The 21,512-nt window shown below is 38.6% G+C and overlaps 1 protein-coding gene across 4 annotated transcripts in view; it reads right to left on the minus strand.

Annotated features, from left to right (window-relative positions):
- Positions 1-21,512, minus strand: part of MECOM (MDS1 and EVI1 complex locus) — a 546,907-nt gene that overhangs the window by 262,393 nt on the left and 263,002 nt on the right. For all 4 annotated transcript variants that reach the window (XM_054580389.1, XM_054580380.1, XM_054580366.1 and 1 more), the window contains exon 2: positions 18,575-18,912. In XM_054580389.1, the coding sequence (XP_054436364.1) occupies positions 18,575-18,912 (338 nt within the window). The remainder of the gene's footprint in view (positions 1-18,574; positions 18,913-21,512) is intronic.

The following is a 21,512-nucleotide window of genomic DNA, read 5'->3' on the forward strand; positions in this document are numbered from 1 at the left end:
GGAAGGTGATACATATTAGATGGATATCCAATTAATTTAACCAAAACTACTAAGAGAATTGTGCTGACATTTGGCTAAGGGTAAGATCAAATAAGATAAATAAAATAAAAGGAAATAGAGGAAAAGAGGAAGAAAGGAAAGGAAAAGAGGGAGGGAAAGAAAGCTGGCATTTGTCACTACTGCATTTCGCCAGGATGTAAGCAGGACATGCAGCACAGACTTGTGGAGTTTATGCATTAGTTAGTAATGAGCAAAATTAGGACTGAATTTTAAAACCATATATTATCTTCCTAGTGCTTTCTATAAATTCAGATGAAGGAACGATGTTCCATACAGACAAAACCTCCCTAATGCAAGAATTGGGTAAATGGACCTCACACTGACAACCCCTCTACTGCAAATAGGTTTTGTGACTATTTCTCATTTTTCTTCCTTTGGCATCTCGTCATCTTGTAACTCTCTCAAGAGCTTCAATGTAATGTCATTTGCTTGATGTTTAGTCTGTGCCTAAAATGTCAGTTGTTTATTATTTTTACATTTCAACGCTAACACAATGGCACTTCAGAATAAAGGGCAGAGTTTCTGACACATCTCAATGCCCAAAGGACTTATATTAAATAGGGGTTTCCTTTCTTCCTGGAAAGCCAGGGTCGCTCATTTTATGAAAAGATAGACCAGTTTTCATTACTGCATAATTTTCTTTGGACATTTTTGTAATCTGGCTACGACTGGCCTTGTTTTATACACTGTGGTGAGAGGTAGCTTATTACTTCCAGGAGTGCATGCTTTGTTTAGAGCCACAGGAAAACACCTTTTCTTTTAGAGAACAGAAGACCAAGAGAGTGGAAGGATTTAGAGCCCTAGGACAAGAAGATAAAATATTATAACTCTCTAAAGGCAGTTGTTCTGTCCTTTCTAAACTCCTAAGCTCAGGGCTCTCATCAGGAGGAAGTATTTGGATTCTAGACAAAAATTGAGAGAGTAAATACAGATAAAGTTTTCCATGAGACTAGAATAAACTTATAAAAGTTATAACAAGGCTGAAAACATAAGCGGTTTTCAAATGATGACAGACAAATTCACAGCTGACAGAGTCTTGATGAGGAGCAACTGATGGCAGAAATCCACCAAATTTTTATGCTATATTTTCAACCTCTCCCTTCTTGGGTAATAATGAATTCTAAGATTTTATTGTGGCAGTTGGTGCTACTTTCTCATCTTTTCTTCTCAGCTAGAATAAACTAATCCTCCAGCCTCATCCCATTCTCACTAAATCTAGTCTACCAGAATTCAGTTTTTAAAAATCATGTTTTTCTATATCCATATCACATGTCACATCACAATTCTGCCTTTCTTGACTTAAAAGTCCTAATATTTTAAGTGTCACCTTACTGATTACAGCACCTTTCATCCTACCCGATAGCAAGTGAAGGCGAAATGACTTTCTTTTCCCTTCTCAACACCACTTGGAGGATTGCAGTAGGGGATTAGTGCTCTGAGGTACTTAGCTGGACTGTACAGAAAAACCAAAACTCTTCAATCATACTTTACAACTACATCTTAGATGCTCAATAAGGTTCATGGAAGATTTGCAGAGCAGAAACTAAAGTCCATGGATTGGAGATCCATGTCTCGATCAATCAGTTATGGTGGTTGACTAAGGAATCAAACTTCAAATGAACACTTTTGAGTCAAGCTCACCAAGTGACATTATATACCTCCTCACCATAATACCCTTCATAATGTTCCTGACGGGTCAACGTTCAGGGATCCAGATGGAGCTCTGTAATTTAAATCATAACAATTCATGATTTCATCAAGTACTTTCCATATTTTTTAGCCAGGCCCATTGATGGGCAAACTCAACTACGCTTCATCCTTTGTATTGCTGACAATATTCTTATAGAATTAACATGTTAAAAGGAGTATTTCCATGCCTTGGAAGGTACAAGGAAAGTGAAAATTCTCTTGTGAAAATCATATTCACATCTGGCTTTCTCAAGATTATTGCCTTTTCAAAGTTAAAAAAAAAGAAAACAAAATATCCTTTTTAAAACTTCCAATTAAGTGTATGACTAAATCCAGATTGTTCTCAATGGAGGCCCCCACACAAAGAGAGATCTTGGGATATAGCAGAGTTTGTACAAGTAAAGAATCATTAGCATGTGGCAGTTTTGTGACTAGTTAGTGCATGCTGCGGAAGTTAGAAGGCATTAACACTATGCTGGAACTGTCAGGAGAACTGAAGGGGGAAGGTAATGGTGCCCCAAGAAGCAGAGCACTGGTCCCACCCTTCAAGCTCTTCCTTCAAGAAGTTTCTGACCACACTCAGGCAAGTTGACTTCAGGCTACTGTTACTTTCAGCCATAAATCGCCAACCAAGTAACTCAAATATCCTCCTTCTTCTATTCCATGATTCAGAGACCTTACCCTCAGTTTCCAATAGCACGTATTTTGGCATTTCTTTGTAAGTAAAAAAGAAAGCACAACTTTTGATACTTCTTGTATTCAAAATGAACAAAGGTAATGGGGAAGAGTGAAATTTTATACAGAGAAGTCATAATGGATCTCCTACAGAGTCTGATTTATGAAACCCCAAATTTCTTCCCAGAGAATCTCAGGACCCCTTTGACCCACCAGGTACACAATTTAAGAAAAATTTAGCAATAAATAAATGGCAATGTACAAAAGATTAGAATATGTATTTCTGTTTGTCTGAAATGCTTTCGTACATTTAGTTATGATACTATTCTCAGTGGTTCTGAGCCATTATCACATAATGGGGGGACTCTGCTGAGGGAGTAGAGCCCAAGAAGGAAGCAAATTTACCAGCTGGCCAGGGCTGTTATTTCCCATGGAACAAGGTCAGAGGTTGTCAAAAGGCAGAGTGTGATTTCCTCATAAGAGATTAGATGTTGCCATCATGATAAGGTGTATTTGTTCTTAAGCTATTCAGGAATATATTCAGAAAGAATACCACCACAGTCCTTACTGAAGAAGAGCATGAACTGGAATACTACTAGCACATCCATCCTCCCGAACTCCACAGACCAGATCACACTTGACCCTGCTAGAGAAAACCAGCCCTATTATTTTCTGCCTAAAGCCTGAGGGGGCAGAGTTTGCAAGACATAGGACTGTTGAGGCCCAAGAAAGACAAAGAAGAATGAAGAGGAAAGAGAACCCTTTGAGGGAGGAGTACATCAAGAGAGTTATAACTGAGGGGGCACACTTTCTGAAGACTTACACAGTGAGCTCCTGCCTCTCTCAATTCCACCCTAGCAGGCTATGAAAGCCTAAGTTCATTACACACAAAGTCAAAACCCTGGTCCTCCTCCTCTGTACTGCTTAGGAACACTTAGCAGAGCTTTCAGTGAGAGAGCCATTTAGATATCCATCAGCATTCTGAATACATTGGTTCTTGGAAGAGACAATATTCAATCCTGTGATCTGATGGCTCTGCCAACCCAAAGAGCTCCTACCCCAAAGACTGAATCCCCAATCCTTCCTTTCAAATAGGGAGTAAGAAGCACTCCCTACTTTGGAATGATGGTACCCCAACTTTAGAATCATGGTAGTGATGCTAATTTATAAGTATCAGTTTGCTTTGAAATGCTCACTATGGCCTACCAAGCTCTGCTCTAGCCCTTTACAACACTTTACAAAGTAATCTTCACATTTAATCTTCACAAAAATCCTACAAGGCAGATTTTATTGTTACAACCATTTTACAGATGAGAAGACTGAGGCAAAAATTGGCTAAGTACTAGCTCAAGGTCACAAAACTAGTAAGTGACAGAGAATTTGAACCAAGACCATTTGCCTCTAGACCCAATCCCCTCAGCCCATATGGTTATACTGGTTCTTTTATTGAAGAAGAATAAGAAGACATCAAAGTAGACAAAGAAGAAAAGGAAGGAGGAGGTGGTGGGGGGCAAAGGAAGGGGAAACAGGAGGAAAAGAAGGGCCCATGACACCTGTGTATATTTGAGAGAACCAAATAGAATCTTTGAACATTGCCTTAGTACAGTTGAGGCTGAACTAAGCCATATCCCAGGAAGAGAATAATGCCTGCATCTTTTCAGAGATGTGTAGGAAGAGAGTCCTCCTCTCTCTAACCAACTTACTTTCCTTTGAAAACAAAGTTTTGGTCTTCAGCTGCCTTTTCTGCTAAAATATAAAATGTAAAGAGATACGCTGATATCAAAGGTGCCTTGATTTCAGGTTTACAAAACATACAAGTTTAATACAAGAGAACTCGTAAAACAAGCATCCATTTTCTACTTAAAGTTAATTTGCATTCTTCCCAGATGCAAAGAGCAAACTGTGGCCCCAATATAAATAAAATCTCTAAAGTCATGACAACGTAGACCATGTCTGTAAAGATAAAAGAAGTAAAGAGCGGGTGTATGAGACAGAATTCAAAGACTCAGAGAGCCAGAACAAGGATAGACTTCAGTGAGGCTTCCGAGGACAAAGCCAGGTGACTTTTCCAAGGTCCTAAGTCAGAGCCGAGGCAAGAAGGCAAGGTTCCTGGCACCCAGGTCAGTGTTCCTTCCACTGTCTCACTGGGCCTCCCTGAAACAAAACCACAAGACATGCGACAAAGAAGCAAGGGGGCCATGCCACATGAATGGCCAGATTGTTGAGGGAAGGGGGATGGGGAGAAGCAGTAAAGGACTGAAGGATAATATGGTTTTACAGAAATCGATTTGCAAGTAGATCCTGTGGTTACCAATGTGGCTGCCCAAGAGAAAGAACAACTGACTGACAGCACGAACAAAGGCATGGACACTCTCACAAAGGGAGATACAGGAGTCACGGTGTTTTGTGCATATCACTAATACACTTCATCAAGTTGAGACCAAGAAAAACAGTGAGGGAAAGCCCACTGTGCACAAGGGCCCCTTTATTCTTTGGGCTTTCCCGTTTCACACACATTCTACCTGATGAAACGTTAGACCTTTCGCTTCTGTTTCTGTAGGATCCTTTTGATTTTTCCACATTCAGCTAGCACATTCCATAGCTGTTTAGTGTTTTTATTTTTTCGCAAATTCATGTGCCGTGCACACTGATGACATATTTGGAAGTTAATGAAATCAGATGAAAATAGCTTAGATTAAAACTTCCCCATTTCTTCACTACAATGTCTGCCACCTACTGTTCGGCCACGAAATACTGCAGCTCTTGCATCAATAAAACTTCGTATTAATATTCTCTGAGGTGGAAAGACTCTATTAGCCTTTTTTTCCCCCTCTCCTGTTCTTTGCTTCCAACTGCGTTTCGGTTTGGAACCCTCTGACAAATGGTCATTATTCTCTGGGCTAGTAAAAAAGAATTCTAAAATTTAGGGGAAATGTCTTTGGTCAAAAGCCCAAGGGAATTGGCTTGTTGAATTAAATGATAAATATATGCATTTAAGGTCATTAGAGACTTTATCTCCTGTAAAGGCTATATTTGTCAGGTTGATATAATTTCTCTCAACTGAGTACTTAACTCCATCGGCCAACATTATTACGATTATTCCTTTTCCTTTAAGTGGGAGACTTCTAGCTAACAACACGTGTGTTCTTTCTGGTGCTGCTCCTTGAGCGATCAAGGCACACCTTTGTTTCATTTAGTATGCAATTTTCACCTCTGACCCAAGAAATGAGTCCTGGGCTTCCTGAACTTTATTGCCTGTTAATAGACTGCTGGCTCTCTTTTCAGCAGTAATAGAAATGGTGGAGAGGCATTTCATTTAAGAGGCTGGCACACTGCAGCCTGAAAGACAATGTCAGAATTAAAAGTCGGCCTGGCCAAGAAACAATATAAAGATCACAGTGACATGAAAGAGGAAGTTTTCCATATTCCATCGCACACGGCACACCGGTATGTAAATAAGAACAGCATCCCAGATCTAATTATTTTCCCGCCACACAATGACAGACACCCTGAATGGTGCTAAGTGATTGATCTAGTAATTCATCTTCAACTTACGCCTATCTACATATTTTGTTTCTCCTCATTAGACTGGAGACATCAGTGACAAACTTATGAAGTGGCAGTCTTCGGCTTCATAAAATACACACAGATGCTCATCAGAGGCTCTTTCCTGCCTACTTCTTAGTGACACGTGTTTATAATTTTGTCTGTATCCCGTTTGCTGTGGTTTACCCTAAAGTACATCTGTTCAATTAAAATGGAAACGTGTGACATGGCCCGTACTCAGCAACTTTCGGGCTTGTTAATGAAACGTTCTAAGGTTCCTGCCTTAGCTCTTTATTTGCAAAAGGATTTCATTCTGCAGTTTTCCAATGATTGAAAAGTACAAATAAAAATACCCCTTAAAACACATACAAAGAAGTCAACTGTTTTGTTAATAGTTAAGAAAGGGCATTATTACTGCATAAGGACATTATTTTACATAAAAAGACATTATTAAAAATGATTTGCTGCCTTGTGTTTGAAAACTTACAGGGAAAATCTGATAATATATTAAAGTTGTTTATTACAATTTCAAATAATTTTGAATAATACCACTTTTTCCTTTGACAAGTGCAATAAACTCTACTGGTAAAGACATAGGTTGATTATCACGAGTCAACTGTGTTGCTTAAAGAAACATGCCCAAACAATCAGCTTTTGAAGGCTGCATCTCCAGTTATTTACACTCACCATCATGGTAATAACTCACCATTTCTATATTAATAAGGCAGTGAAATTTATTATGATGGTATTGAAAAGTTATTAAGTACTGCATCCCAAGTGACAAAGTACCATAGCACTGTCACTATCCAAAAGCAGTTGCCCATTCATCACCTGCCTTTCCAGATGGTCCTGCATCTTTATCGCTCCCAGGTTGGTGACATCACCTGTTCACCCACTCAAAATTGATGATGAAAGCAAACAGATCTATCTTACTTACATTTACCAAATCAATTTAATTTTTACAGGCCATGGCTTGGTGACATATTGACTGTTTTCCTTAATGGCATCTACCGTATTTAATGCAAGGATGTCATCTTTGATTCCTGGCTCGCATAATGTGTCATTTCATAATAAATTTCTCTAACATATTTACTTAATGGAAAGAATTATGATTGCTTGTCAGTTCTCTTATTAAACACAATGATAATTCTTTTTCTTTTCGAGAATCCTCCACTGGGTAACAGAGCTATTTTTAATCCTTCCTTGTCTCTTTAAGGGGACCAACGACTTGGATATAAACTAAGTTCTAATCAAACACTGGACGTGTGACTCACTACTTTCTATCCTCAAGCTCAGTGTAAGGGTTTTAATCTCACTTCCTTGTTACTATAGAAAAACTAGATTCTCAAGAGATGCTGTGATTAAAATAATGTATTAGCAATAACTGCAGACAAACATATGAAATGTCACTACAAAAGGATAACAGCTGTACAACTGATTTTAATGGTTCATATGATGTTTAATGTTTACTTCTCTGGATTATTATAATCAGTTCTCTTCAGCTACTGCCCTTAGATCAAATGTATGTTAACATAAATATCTGCATTATAAAAGGTTAAGATGCAGGATGAAAGACTAGTCTACTCACTATCTGATACTCACACTTCGCCCCCCTTCCCCCCGAGTATGATTTACAGATCCCATCTGCTGGCCTTGGAGACAAATGCTCCTCTGACACGGGTTACCACTGCATTGTGGGGCATTTGTATACCTAAAGGGAGTAGATGACTAACACCTATATTCAAAGAGGTACAGGGCCCAGAGGGCAAATCACTGTGTGGCCTCCTTGTCCTCCAGAGCCCTGCTTGTATTATGTGTATGCAAATAAAATCAACATCAAATAAACTCCAACTGTGACTCTAAAGAGAAAAACTGGGCAAGGGCCTGTGACAGAGGAAAACAGTAATCTAAGGTGTATGTATTTATTTCTTCAGATATTGTGACCCAGCCAAGAGAAGCCATAATGCAAGCACTTGGCTAAATTAATAAGGAGCGAGGAGATGGAAAGCTCGGGGGCCCTAGCCCCACACTGCTGACCCCGACTAACAGCAGGGCCCTTGGTTGCCTTCTTCTTTAGCTATCTGGCTTCCCCAGGCAGCACTATCAGAGTTAACCTGCTCCAGCCCCTTCACGCAAGACAAGGTCTGAAAAAAATCTTCAAGTTTATCTTGCCCTATACTGAACTGACTGGGTCCCGGGATTCAGTGACTTCCTGAGGAGATCGCAGGGAGATGAAGAACAACACACAGAACCGCTCTCCATCTGTGCTCCTACTGTTTAGTCTCAATCAAATGAGCATAAATATATGTGTCAACAGCACCCTAGCATGGTTTATGTTTCTTTGGAAACCGAGTCCAGGATTTCCTATATGCCTTTAATTAGAATGATACCGGCTCAGGCTGGAAAGAAAACAGAAGGCCAAAATAAAACAACAGGAGGACAGAGCCAGGCAACCTGCTCCTACCTGCAGATTAGGTTCATATAAGGAGACTCTTCATGCTCATCTATTGAGATGAATTTATCCTAATCCATCCGTTAGGCATAGGCTTGCCCTTCAGTGAGGTTTCCAGGAACACGGGGATTCAAGTTGGTAGTGTTGTGAGACCAAGACGAACATGTTTTTAAGGGCAGCTGGCCTCTGTGCCAGGGTGGAGATTCTCTGCTGGCATCACACACCTGCTGAATTCCTACCACAAGAATCTAAACAAATAAAAAAAAATAAATCATCCACACCTGTGGCTGCCAACTGACTGAAGTTTCTGAGCAGTGCCAGGTACACCTGGGCAGCTGGGAGGCCAGCGGCAGTGTCAGAGGGAAATACCACCATCAGCTGGTAGGAGGAGCAAATGTGCCCACCTCCCATGGATCTGTGGCAGGAGCCGACTGGCCAATGGTCACAGAAAATATGTCACAGAAAATATATGCACATCTCCTATACATGAGAAGAACTCTAGGTAAAAGTGTGGCAGGAAGAAGAGGAAAGATTTCAGAGCAGAGGTATCTGTGATCATCAGTCTCTCCCCATCATGCTCCCAGGGAGAAAGGACTTCCCTTCTGAGTCAACAGCTGGGTCCTTGATTGTTAGCCACATCCAGATGCTGGGTAGCCCATACTCGGTAACGCTCCAAGGGGAAAAGGCAGGAGAGCGTTTGAGAGGAGCACCTGCTGGGTGTGTGCAAGATATTAAAGAAGCGAAAAAGTGAGTAATAGATAAGCAAAGTAAAAAATTTAAGTTTGGCAAAACATTTTAAATGGAATCCCCATTTCTAAAAAGGATTTATTTTGGGTTTTTTTTTTTTTTTGAAGGAGTGAAGGAGTTACTGGCCATTTTTTAAAAGAACAAGTGTTCTTATAATGACTACCAAGGTGGAACTCCATATAGGTTAAACAGAGAAAGCATCAGGAACCATCCAAAGCACTTAGATCCAAACTCCGAAACTTAGATTCCTAAACAATCAGTTAAAAACTTAAGAAGGCAAACGTATTTATACGTGCACATGCCTGTGCACGTGTGTGCATGTAAGGTTGTGCAGTGTGGGTTATGAAGCCATTGTTTCCATATCAGATGACATTCTACAACTGACTTCCTAGGATTAGATTAAATAGTACAAACAAATTATTTTTTGTGTCTTGGAGAGCATTTGACTGACAGAACAAAAGTCCGATCTGAAAGCTGATGGGATAAATGCTTAGCAATTAAGAGGGTTTGGATCTGGAACAGGTGACAAGACCAACAATCATAGAATAAACTTTCCATTGTTCCTGAACCTGCTTGTCTTGTTCCTGGTCACAACTGTCCCCCTGAGAAGATATCTCTAAGATATTCTCCTTTGGTCATAGGAGTTCAGATGGACCCAGCTACAGTGTGTGCTCCTAAATGAGTCAAGCTATTGCTGTGTAATGTGCTTTACCTTCTATCAGTACAAGCAAAAGTCCCTTTGTAACAGAGGCACTGTCAAATTTCTTGTGCTGCAGTAAAATCTTGTTATATAAAGTATTGACTTGAAGGGAATGATAAACGGACAGATAGCTGTTGGTATCTATTTGTTACATTCACATACACACAAAAAAGTCTCTATATCTTATTCTTGGTCATAATGATAGCTGACCACTTCTTGCTCTTGTGATATGTTTTTTTTTCACTTGAGAATCCTACTAATTTTCATAAAGAAAGTGTTATTAGCAGCATGCAATATTTACCTATCTTCAGCTTCAGCTACTTCATGAAAAGCCAAAAGATGTACCAGAACAAAAATGAGGATAGCATTTATTTACTGAATTTTCCTCAAACTGAAATACTAATTTATTTTAAAAAATTCTTAGGCAGCCCTGACTGGTGTGGCTCAGTGTGTTGATCATCAGCCTGCGAACTAAAAGTTCACTGGTTTCACTGGTTTGATTCCTAGTTAGAGTATGTGCCTGGGTTGCAGGCAAGGTCCCCAGTTGGAGTTATGCAAGAGGCAACATTCCCCTCTTTCTATAAATAAATAAATAAATAAAATATTTAAAAACAAAACCTTAATTTTAAAAATCTTAGGCAGAATTATGTATAAGAGGAAGTATTTTATCAAAATTACTATATGATGCTATTGAAGTAAATAAACTTTGAGAAGCCAAGATGCTACACTAATAAAAATTTGTATTTATTGCTTGAAAGAAATAGTGTTCAAGTTCCCTCAGTGTCCCCACTTCTCCACACTGCCTCTCTATCATTATTGGAACAAATTCTGTCCATACTGCAGCACAGGACAAACTGGGGAACAGAGAAGGTGCACCAGATCTTTTCTCCTTCTAAGATAGATTTGAATCACTGCTTCCTAACTTACACTCAAGAAAGAAACCTTAGAGAATAGAGCATCCTCATGCCATGGTCCCAAATAAGTATTCCAGAGTATGAAGTATTACAAAGAATCTCTGCCCCTGGACTGACCAAATCCTGGAACCAATTGTGAAATCTATTGGAAAAGGATCTTTCCCACCCCGGCCTGGTGGCTCAGTTGGTTGGAGCATTGTCATCCAGTACACGACAAGGCTGTGGGTTTGATTCCTGATCAGGGCACACACCCAGGCTGAGGGTTCAATCCCTGGTGAGGGTGTGTCCAGGAGGCAACTGATGGATGTTTCTCTCTCACATCAATGTCTCTCTCTCCCTCCCCCTCTGCCTCTCTCTCTTTCCCTCTCTCTCTCTCCCTCTTCCCTCTCTCCTTATCCTCCTCTCTAAAATCAATAAGTATATTTACACAATGGAATTCTATGCACCTATAAAAAAAGAAGGAACTCTTACTCTTTGCATCAGTATGGATGGACCTGGAGAACATTATGTTAAGAGAAATAAGCCAGTAGAGAAAGACAAATACCATATGATCTCATCCATATGTGGAATCTAATAAACAAAATAAACTGACAAACAAAATAAGACCAGAGGCACGGATACATGGAACAGACTGACAGATCTCAGAGGAGAAAGAGGGTGAGGGGACTGGGAGAGATTAGCCAAAGGACGTATATGCATATATGCAAAGCCCATGGACACAGACAACAGTGTGGTGAAAGCCAGGTTGGGAGAATGCTTGGTGGAGGAGAGAAAGGGAGGTGGGGAAATGGGAGGGCACATCAGTAATAGTGTCAATAATTTAAAAATTAAATTTTATACACACACACACACACACACACACACATCTCCCCTCTGATGAGAACTTAAAAATACTAATAAAAGGGATTTCTCCTGAACATTTCATTATTTTGAACTCATGAGTTTTACTATTTAGTGCCTAAAGAGGGAAGCAACAATCTTGCAAGTACAGTAGAGGCACGCAAGAGGCAACCTTCCCCTCTTTCTATAAATAAATAAAATCTTTAAAAAAAACACTTAATTTTAAAAATCTTAGGCAGAATTATGTATAATAAGAAGTATAAGAAGAATGTATAAGAAGTATAAGAAGAATAAATAATAAAAGGATTTTGGTCCACTTTGTGGGATACGTGAAAAATTTAGATGAGAGTTCCTAACTGTAAGAAAACCACCCAGTATCGTTTTGAAAAGTGCGTGACTTACACACATATTCTAGTTGATCACCAAGGCAGGCATGGTGAAGCAAAAGACTCCTGACACTTGGGGAACTTTTACAAATTTTTGATACCAGACCTTCTCACATCACTGGCAACATGTTTGAAGTACCAAAAGTTGTCAAAACAAAAACAGGGAGAGTTGGCATGCTGAATTCTCCATCAATACCCTTCATGGAAGGAGGTGTCAGATGGGCAAGCTTCCTGGCATTGACAGAGTCTAGGTGGGTGGGGTGAGGGGACTTCGGACCTCCTCGGAAAAGACGGGTCTCTCTTGAGCCCAGGTCAAAACTAGAGATAGTTTATGGTGCTTCAGGAGAGTAAACTTCTATCTTCTTTCAACAACCAGGGATTTATAATGCGTGCTGGAAGCACAAGGTGAATAAAACAGATTGTATCCTCTCTTCTTGATTTCACTATATTCTAAGAGAATCTATAATATCTCCCTGGACCCCAGTGACATTCATGGTCAGGGTCATATTAACTAAACCGCACTCTTTCTCTTGATAATTGTCTCAGTTCTTAATTCCTCGCAGAGTAAAACTGCATATCCAAACTGTATTTACCATTTTTAATAATACTGCAAAAATGTAATACTTTATAATCTAAGGTTTTATGGTAATACACATTTACTCTTAGATTATGTTCCTCTTTCTTAATTACCCATTAAAGACACCCTTTTGGATACTGAGAAGCCTTCCCCTCTATTGGAATCAGTTCATTTCATAATTATTAAGACAAAGTTCTCAGGTCTTAGTTATCTAGCTCTAAGGATATGCAACTTGTTGAAGGTACTTGCTTTCTCATTAATGAAAAAACATTGTTTTCTCAGACCAACCAGGTAAAATTCATTTTGGCCCAAGCAGACCTAGGAAGAAGTAGGGGAGAAATACTGACACTCAAAGATGTCTGGTACGTATCTCTAAAATCCCAAATTACCCATTTTTCTTTATTACCAAATATATATCATTTGATAGTCAGCCTCCTGGCTCTGAACTCAATTGTTGGATTTCTTGAAAGTATGATGTTGCTGTTGTTGTTTTAATGGATATTCCTGTTTCAGCTAACATATAGATGGCATGTTTCAATAGGTAAGGCATCACTGCAGAACTCAAAATCAAACTTACAAATGTGAGAACTATTTCTTTTAAAATGATATAGGGAGGCACACATTCATTGTAATATCACATTTCAGGATTACATTGCTGGAACATAATGCATTGTCAAAGCACTGCGTCAAAATTATTTGATGAATTTCTGACTCCACTGAAAATCTCTTTCCACTATTCTTTTCTTTCTATTTATCAGAACATAAGAGAAATTTACTGTCCACTCATGTCATTATTTTTCAGTGTCTGAATATGTGTGTGCTTGAGGGGAGAAAAAGAAAAGCTAAATTCACACCTGGTATTTTAACTGATCAAAATAACCCGGAGCAATTCTGGGTGAGGTGAATAAAATAGAAGGTTTGGCATCTAATAGGTGCATCATCGGTTGACTTACATCTATCTGCAGAGTTTTATAATGACCAATGATAATAAAGATGGGCCAGAAATGTGCTAAATGATAATATTCCAAAGAAACAAAATTTCACACTCTTTCTCCAGTGACCTATTTCAGGCCATTAAAAAATATGCCACCCAAATTACCCTTTGGCATAGAAAAGAAATTCATAAATCTCCCCTGAATCCTTGTTTTAACTGTTAATTAGGAAACAATCAGTGCTTCCTTTTCAAATAAACCCACAGTCACATAAATAGACCATCCTGGAGATAACTGAATTTCTGGGAAACGAGAAACGGGAGAAAGAACAATAATATTTATAAAAATCAATAAAAAAAATATAATTGGCCTTTGCTCTAATGACCTCATGCTAGATCTTTATTTTGATCCAGATTTTGTTGTTATTCACCTGTACTGAGCTCTTCCACCAGGAAGGAGGCACTTTGGTGGGTTTTTAACACAGACTGTCGCATTTCATCCTCATAATATCCCTAATTGGATAGGTACAATTAGTGTCGCCATGTTAAATATAAATAAACCAAGGGGCAGAAAATTATGGAACTTTTTCCAAATCACTCAAGTAGCGGGCAGAGCCTTGAGAAGCTGTTCGCCTCTGCTCTGCCATGCGCTTCCCATGTTATCACACAATGGTCATCTCTGCAGGACACATACCAGAAAACCCTCCTCTTGAACCAACAGAACTTTTTTATTAACATTCACTTAATCAGTAACTCTAAAGTTCTAAACCTAAGAGGAAGCGTTCTATCACTAATTACTTTCAGATCCTAGAGACAGTCAAGTGCTCCCCAGTCTTTAAAGATCTGGTGAGAAAGGACTCACATGGATTGCAAGGCGGCAGTTATTACCAATGCCATTTTTAGTTTCTCTTTTTGAAATCAATACTAGTTTGGGACAAATCACACATCAATTTTTTTTTATACCTATGCCTTATTTCTCCTAACTGTATCTTTTGGTCTATAAGCGATATTTTCATAAATATCCTATTTCTCTAAAATATAAAAGTGACCTTCAAAAAGCACCTTTTGGGGAAATATATTTAACTTCTTAAAAATTATTTAAATAGGATTCAGAAAGGTGGCTCCTAACTGCAATATTATCTTTGAGCTTTCTCTTTTAAAAACTTTCTTTAAAGAGACTATCATATCTCTTTGCTTAATTTTAATTACAGAACAACTAATGATGTGACAATTATTGTCCTGTTTGTCAAACGAAAATGCAGGAACCAATAGATTTTGAGTAGTTTCTCTAGAATCACACAATAGTAAGAGTTAAGGCTTGGTTCTCCATGTCTACAGTCAAGATTCTGGCTTTTTCCATAGTCTACCTCAGCCCCCACTCCTTGCCCCCTATATATCCTTTCATCTATTCTTTCACTCATTCTTTTAGTGAGCAATTATTTGTTAAATGTCTGTGTTATGGACTGTTTGTGTCTTCCCCAAATCCATACGTTGAAGCCCTAGCCCCTTATGTGACTATATTTAAAGAAAGGGCCATTAGGAGGTAATTAAGGTTAAACGATGTGATACTGATGGGGTCCTGATCTAAGAGGCACCAGAAAGAAGTAGTTCCCTCTCTCCCTCCATGCGTGCGTGCGCGCGCGCGCACATGCATGCATGGCCACGTGAAGACAGCAAGAAGGCAACCATCTCTAAGCCAGAAAGAGAGTCTTCAGTAGAAACCGAATCAGCTGGAACCTTGATCTTGGACTTATTAGCCTCCAGAATCGTGAGAAAATAAACCTCTGTTGTTTAAGCCACCCAGACTATAATATTTTGTTATACCAACCTGAACTGACTAGTTCAGTCAAGTCATTTCAGGTGAAATAGTTAGTATTAAATAGCACCACAGGCACCACAGAGAGAACACAATCGAGGCATCACACTTAGAGAACAAAGCTATGCAAGCTCTCGGGGAAATGTTATTCTCTTAGGAAAGCCAGGCAAATTATTTGGGTGCTCTTCAATGCTTTCTGTTCTTTAGTATATGGATTTACCTGATGCTACAGTGGGACAACACTGAAGCTGTACTAAACTGTGACTAGAAGGGTCAGGGATGGTGTCATAGGAGAAGAGAACTTGAGGAACAAACAGAAATTTGCTAAGGATGGGAAGAAGGAGGTTTCCAGGTAGGGTGACCAATGTGTGCAAAAAGAATGAAGGCTTAATGGAATATGGGAACTATAAATAAGACATGGTTGGTGTGGGAAACAGTAGAGCCAGAGATGACCCATATTTTGGCTTGCACAACTGGACAGATGGTAATGCATTATCCAGTCAATGTGCAGGAGGGGACTCTGTGGGAAGAAAAAAGCAAGGATAGCACTGGAGGAGAGATCGCTGTGATTTGTTCAGTCATCACAGGCTGGGTTCCAGTAGACAAAACATTTAGTACAGAATCTGATACACAGTAGGTACTCAATCATTGCATTCTGAATCTGGATTTCCTCTGTTCATGTTTATTTTCCTTCACTTAAGTACTTTACTTTTAAAATTGAAGGAGTATCAAAAGAAAGGTTATATTAGCTCATCACAATTATCTGTCTAATCCAACAGGAGAGAAATCGGCTACAGATGAAGGCAAATATGACACAAGAACAGTGAAAAATGAGCATTTTCACTCATTTTCAGGAGTGAATTCAGGAGTAGGGTGAGTTGCCTTTGTAAAAGCGCCGTTGTAATCATGATTGGATTGTGTATTAACTAGGGTAAAATTTTAAAAAATAAAACAAAACCCTAGACTCAAGAAATCAACTGCTCTTCCATGGATAACAAATTTGCCAAAAAGTCATTCCTCTGGTTTTGTTCATAATACATCTAGAGCAGAAAATCCACGTTCTCAAAAGTGAAGGTAACCATTAAAATGGTGAAAAAAAACTACCGAACTGACAATCTACTGAATTCCCGAGGGACAGAAAGAGAATGAGTGACTTTTAGCCAAAGAGTCATGAACTATTTTTAGAGGTATCTTAAATTCCAAGCAATATAAATCATTACTCCGTTTTGACATAATGAAAAGAATCATTCTACATTTCTCGAGGTAAATATTTGCCCCTGTATATACTCAAGATGTCTTACTCCAAGGAGGGAAAATATAACTATTTTAAAATTTCCTCTAAATGCAGAATTTCCTCAAGTTCATCCCCCATACCATAGGCATCCTGTTTAAAGAGGCACAACCCTGCATTTACCAACCCTGTAATTGCAAAATAATTTTCTTATTACGCTTTGTTATGCTCCGAGCCTCCTGGATAATCTCGAGCAGTGCTGCACTGTTGTTTAACTCTAGAGATTTTGTAATAAAAGTTTAATGAGTTACTTATTATTAGAATGTTTATAGACTTTATTTTAAGGAGAACAATAATGACGTACAGTTCTACGCATTTGGTTTAAAATGTATTCAACTCACATATCAGTTAATGCTACAGTGAGTTTTTAAAAATCTCTTATCAATATACGTATCTAAAAGCAATGTGCTACACTACAGCTTTACCAGAGCTGCAGCTAAGAACGGAACTAAGAAGGATTTCTGCCTTGTCACCTTATCAAATCCAGATTTTTACTTCAGGCACTTCAGAATTTGAACAAGAATTGTTATGACAGCATTTTGAACAGGTATCACAAGGGGACACACATAAAGCAAAAGGACAAATAGTTGAAATTAAGTCCTGGCACTGCATATTTATTTCCATTTAAAAAACTGACCAGATATTCTATTAATGATCATGAATAGTAAAAGACCATAACAAACAAATCTAGTTTATCCAATATCTGTTTAACTGAAATGCTATGAAACTGAAGGTTAATCACATCTCCAAAAAACTTCCTTGCCAATGTGGACATTGCCTACAAGTTTTCAGATATTCCGGTTTTCCAGAAATCATGATGTTACTAATTAACCACAAAAGTTTTCAAGTTATAAAAATAAACAGGAAGTGTATGTAACTACTGAATCTGTACAAAATTATAAACTCAGAAGAATAACATAGTTACCTGTCCTTACAGAAATATAACTTACTTAGCTTTTATAACCAGACCACAACTTCTCATTCTTAGATATTGGCAGGTGGGTTCTGTGAAAAGTATGGCTGAAACTAGGCACTGATTTCCACATTGTTTTTTGCTGTCATTTTATGCATGAATTATTCATTAAATCAATTTTAATATGAAGAATCATCACAGAATTCAGTATAGTGCTCACATTCTGGAAGCATTTAGAATCAAAGCAGGGTTATCGGGAGAGGCAAAATATATTAGAAGAACACAGCAAAATGAACATGTAAAACCAAATTAACTCAGCCACAAAATGGAGAAAACAAGTGTTTCCTCCAATCTTCCAAGCCTCCCCCAAAGAAAATGTGATAAATATGTCATATGTTGATTTGGGTTGCTTATGTCACATATTATACGGATGACCATACATAAAGTTTCCAAATGTTAACTATAAAAACTACCATATTTTGCCATGTATAATGCACACCCACCTTTTTGGCCCAAACTTTCAGGAATAAAAACTTTCATTTTAATTTTTTAATTCAAACTTGTATTTATTTGTACTCAGAAACAAAGCCAATTCTTATAGTCCAGGCTATTATTTTGCATATCAATACCATTGTTGCTTTCTAGAGTTACACTTTTAACTCATAAGCATAAATAAAAGAATTAAAAACATTTATATAGATACGGGATTAGTACTACCAATGTATAGGGCACATCCTTATTTTTCCCTCAAAAATTTGGGCAAAAAAGTGCTCATTACACATGGCAAAATATGGTATATTTTGAGATGTTCTCAACTTGGTGCTGTTATTTGCCCATTCATTATTAAGTTCCTTTCTATCATGCTATATGAACACTGTCAAGAAGAGACATTGTAAGGAAGGTTCACCTTTGAAGACCAATTTGAAGACATTTTGCAACACATGGAACTTGCTTGTGCTATGGCCAATTATAAAGTAATCTCTTTTTTTACACAACTGAATATGTATAAATATGTTAACTAGAAATAATAGTCTTACCTCCCATCCATAAGTGGGGTCTTTCAGGTTTGACCTCTGTTCTCCCACATAAGGCCCAAACTTTTCACCTGCTTCAATCTTCCTTTTGGTCCATATTCCCAGTCCTGCTCCAGGCATATTTGACTCTCGAAGTTCAAACTCAGCAGGAATGGGGATATCATCTGGGATGTAGATGGGGGCTTTGTAAGGAGAGCCCTCCTTGGGAGTGAACGCTTCGCTGGATGTGGCTGGAGAGCATGGCTCTTGAATATTGAGGGAGGGCGTGCTGGCTACTCCATCTGCATCTGGCATTTCTTCCAAAGGAATTTCAGGGTAGCTGCCATATACACACTCATTACCTGTGAATAAATAATAGCTTCATGAATTCCTACTAATATGGAATAAAAAAATACCCACAGCTTGCTAGTTACCGTATAATGTTGTTCTTCTCTGAAGACAACATAGAGAAATTACTGTTCAAATATGCCTGTATTAAAATTTCTGTTATTCACAGATGGGAGAAGGGGATCATTGCCTCTTTGGTTTATCTACAGTGAATCCATAAATCAAATGAGCTAATCTTCAATTGTCAATAACACTCTCATGAGCCAGCTCCATCCATTATCCATCTGGGAAACAATCAACAATTTAATTATTGGTCTGAATGAAGCAGAGATAAGAAATAAAACTGTGTGTATTTACAACTCCACAAGCCATCCCAAATTGGGAGCATATAGCATTTTACAGTATATTAGAAAATTGTATCGCACAACAGTATCTTGGAATAAACTGTAGGAGAGTCATCAAAGATTCCAAAGGCTGCTATGTGCAACATGGCTTAAATATATGTGACAGGGTTATTTATTGGAGTATTAATTTATGTTTGTTATTTCTCTGTTTTTCCTTTCCCATTTCAAACACATCACCAAGCACTTGGTATTTTCTTGCCTCAATAACTTACACAGAGAAGAGAATTAAAGTTACTTGAAGTTAGTGAGTCCTCTGAATATTTGTAAAAGCAAAAATCATTAAGGAAATCAGGTGAGCTTTCCAGAGAGGAAAGGGAGAAGAAGGTGTCTTGGGGTGCAACGAAAAGAGTGTTATTTCCCCCAGACTGAGAAAGGGAAGAGGTCGGAGGGCCCCTGAATGGAGCAGTCCCCTGCAGGGCGTGGCAAGACCCTGGAGGGCAGAGCAGGGCGCGTAAGCAGGAGTCTGGACACCCAGCACCCGACTCTAAGAGCTCCCCAAAGCTGCACAGTCCCCACGACTGAATTGAATGAGTGCACCATGTCAGGCCTTCAGGTCTTTATGCATCTTCTTGGGAGTTTGAAGGGAACCATAAAGAATAATGACTAGGCTTGAATTTCCCACCAGTTCACCAGTTGAAGGGAATTTCAGCTATCTTAAAGCAAATAAACATATGTTTCTTGTCCACGAGGATTATGGACTGAGAATTATATATGACTTATTTGATTTATAGGCCTTCAAGGGGAGAGCTAAGAAAAATGGGTTAAAATTACAAGACAGATCTCAATCAGAGCCATCCAAAGGTAAAATGAGTTGCCTTAAGTGGCTATTGCAGGCGTTCTAATACAGCCTAAATAACTAAAGAGTTACAAATGAGCTGGAGGAATCCGAGTTTCAGGTTGGTGGCTGGCCTGGATGACTTTTAAGATCCTACCAAACCTGCAGTTCTATGAATTATTAAAGTCTTTCAAGACAATTTATTGGGCTAGAGGGTAGAAAACCTGAGTTCTAGCCCCAATTCCTTCTCTGATTCATGATGGAACTTAATTAACTATAATACTCAATAGCAATTGTTCCTCAAGTACTGACTCCCCTTAAAGTTTTCTAAAATGCAAAGTGATAGTACACACGAAAGTATCTTTCTAACAAAGAATTTGGTTCTTGATTCAAACAATGAGATCATTTCATTTAAACCAAGCATAGAACTGAACTCCTATGTAACATTTGTTCCCAAAATACAAGCTCATTATCATTCGGGTTCAGTATATCCAAAATCTTGCACATTATCACCAGCCCTCAAATCAAGTCTCCTGCCCACTTCCATGAACAATACTATTTTCCCTAATTATTCATGTTCAATATTCTAAAATAACAGGGACATTTTGTTTCCTTCATCCTCCAATCCAATCAGTCATTAAATGCTGCCCACTCTTTTGACAAGATTTTTACTTTCGTCCCATTTTTTCAATCCACGTTTTCATTCCTGAACTTTAAAAAACTTTTATCCATTGATTTTGAGAAAGAGAGAGAGTAGCTATTCCACCCATTCATTCATTCATTGGTTGACTCTTATACGTGCCTGGACCAAGGATCAAACCTGCAACCTTGGCATTATCGGGACAATGCCTTAACCTACTGAGTTACCTGGCCAGGGCCATTCCTGAATTTCCAACAGTCCTCTAAATGAGTCTCCAGTCCTCTAGACTCTTTCCAGTATCCCTCAACACTGAGCCTGTGGAAACACATAATTTCTTGTGATATAGTCTCCAATAACTTCCAGTGTCCACAGGTAAAATCCAAAATTCTCAGTCTTAGAATAAAATCCTTCATTTTAAAACCATTCTCCCTTGCTCTCTGATTCCCAACATGCCTCAGTAGGAGGCCACAGGTAAGAAAAAGCTTAACCCTATCTTATAAGCTCAGTCAGTGAAAATTTTCACTGTGGTTCTGACTGCCCATCCACATTCTAGTCATCCTCCCAGTTCAAGTCCCAACCTCTCTCCTTACCATCCCACTTAAAACAAATGTCCCTTCCTTGAATTGTTACCTAATTTCTCCCCTTGGTCTGATGATCAAATAATGCTGTGCATTGCTACTTAAGAGTCTTTTATTCCCAGCTACAAAATAGGGCCTTGAATGGAAGACACAGAACTCACACTTCTCCAGGACTCAGAATTCTCCAGATGATCTGCATAAAGGTGCTTAATAAATA

This window comes from Pteronotus mesoamericanus, unplaced genomic scaffold, assembly GCF_021234165.1.
Source record: "Pteronotus mesoamericanus isolate MK-2021 breed Mesoamerican mustached bat unplaced genomic scaffold, CSHL_Meso_final contig_116, whole genome shotgun sequence".
NCBI lineage: Eukaryota > Metazoa > Chordata > Mammalia > Chiroptera > Mormoopidae > Pteronotus > Pteronotus mesoamericanus.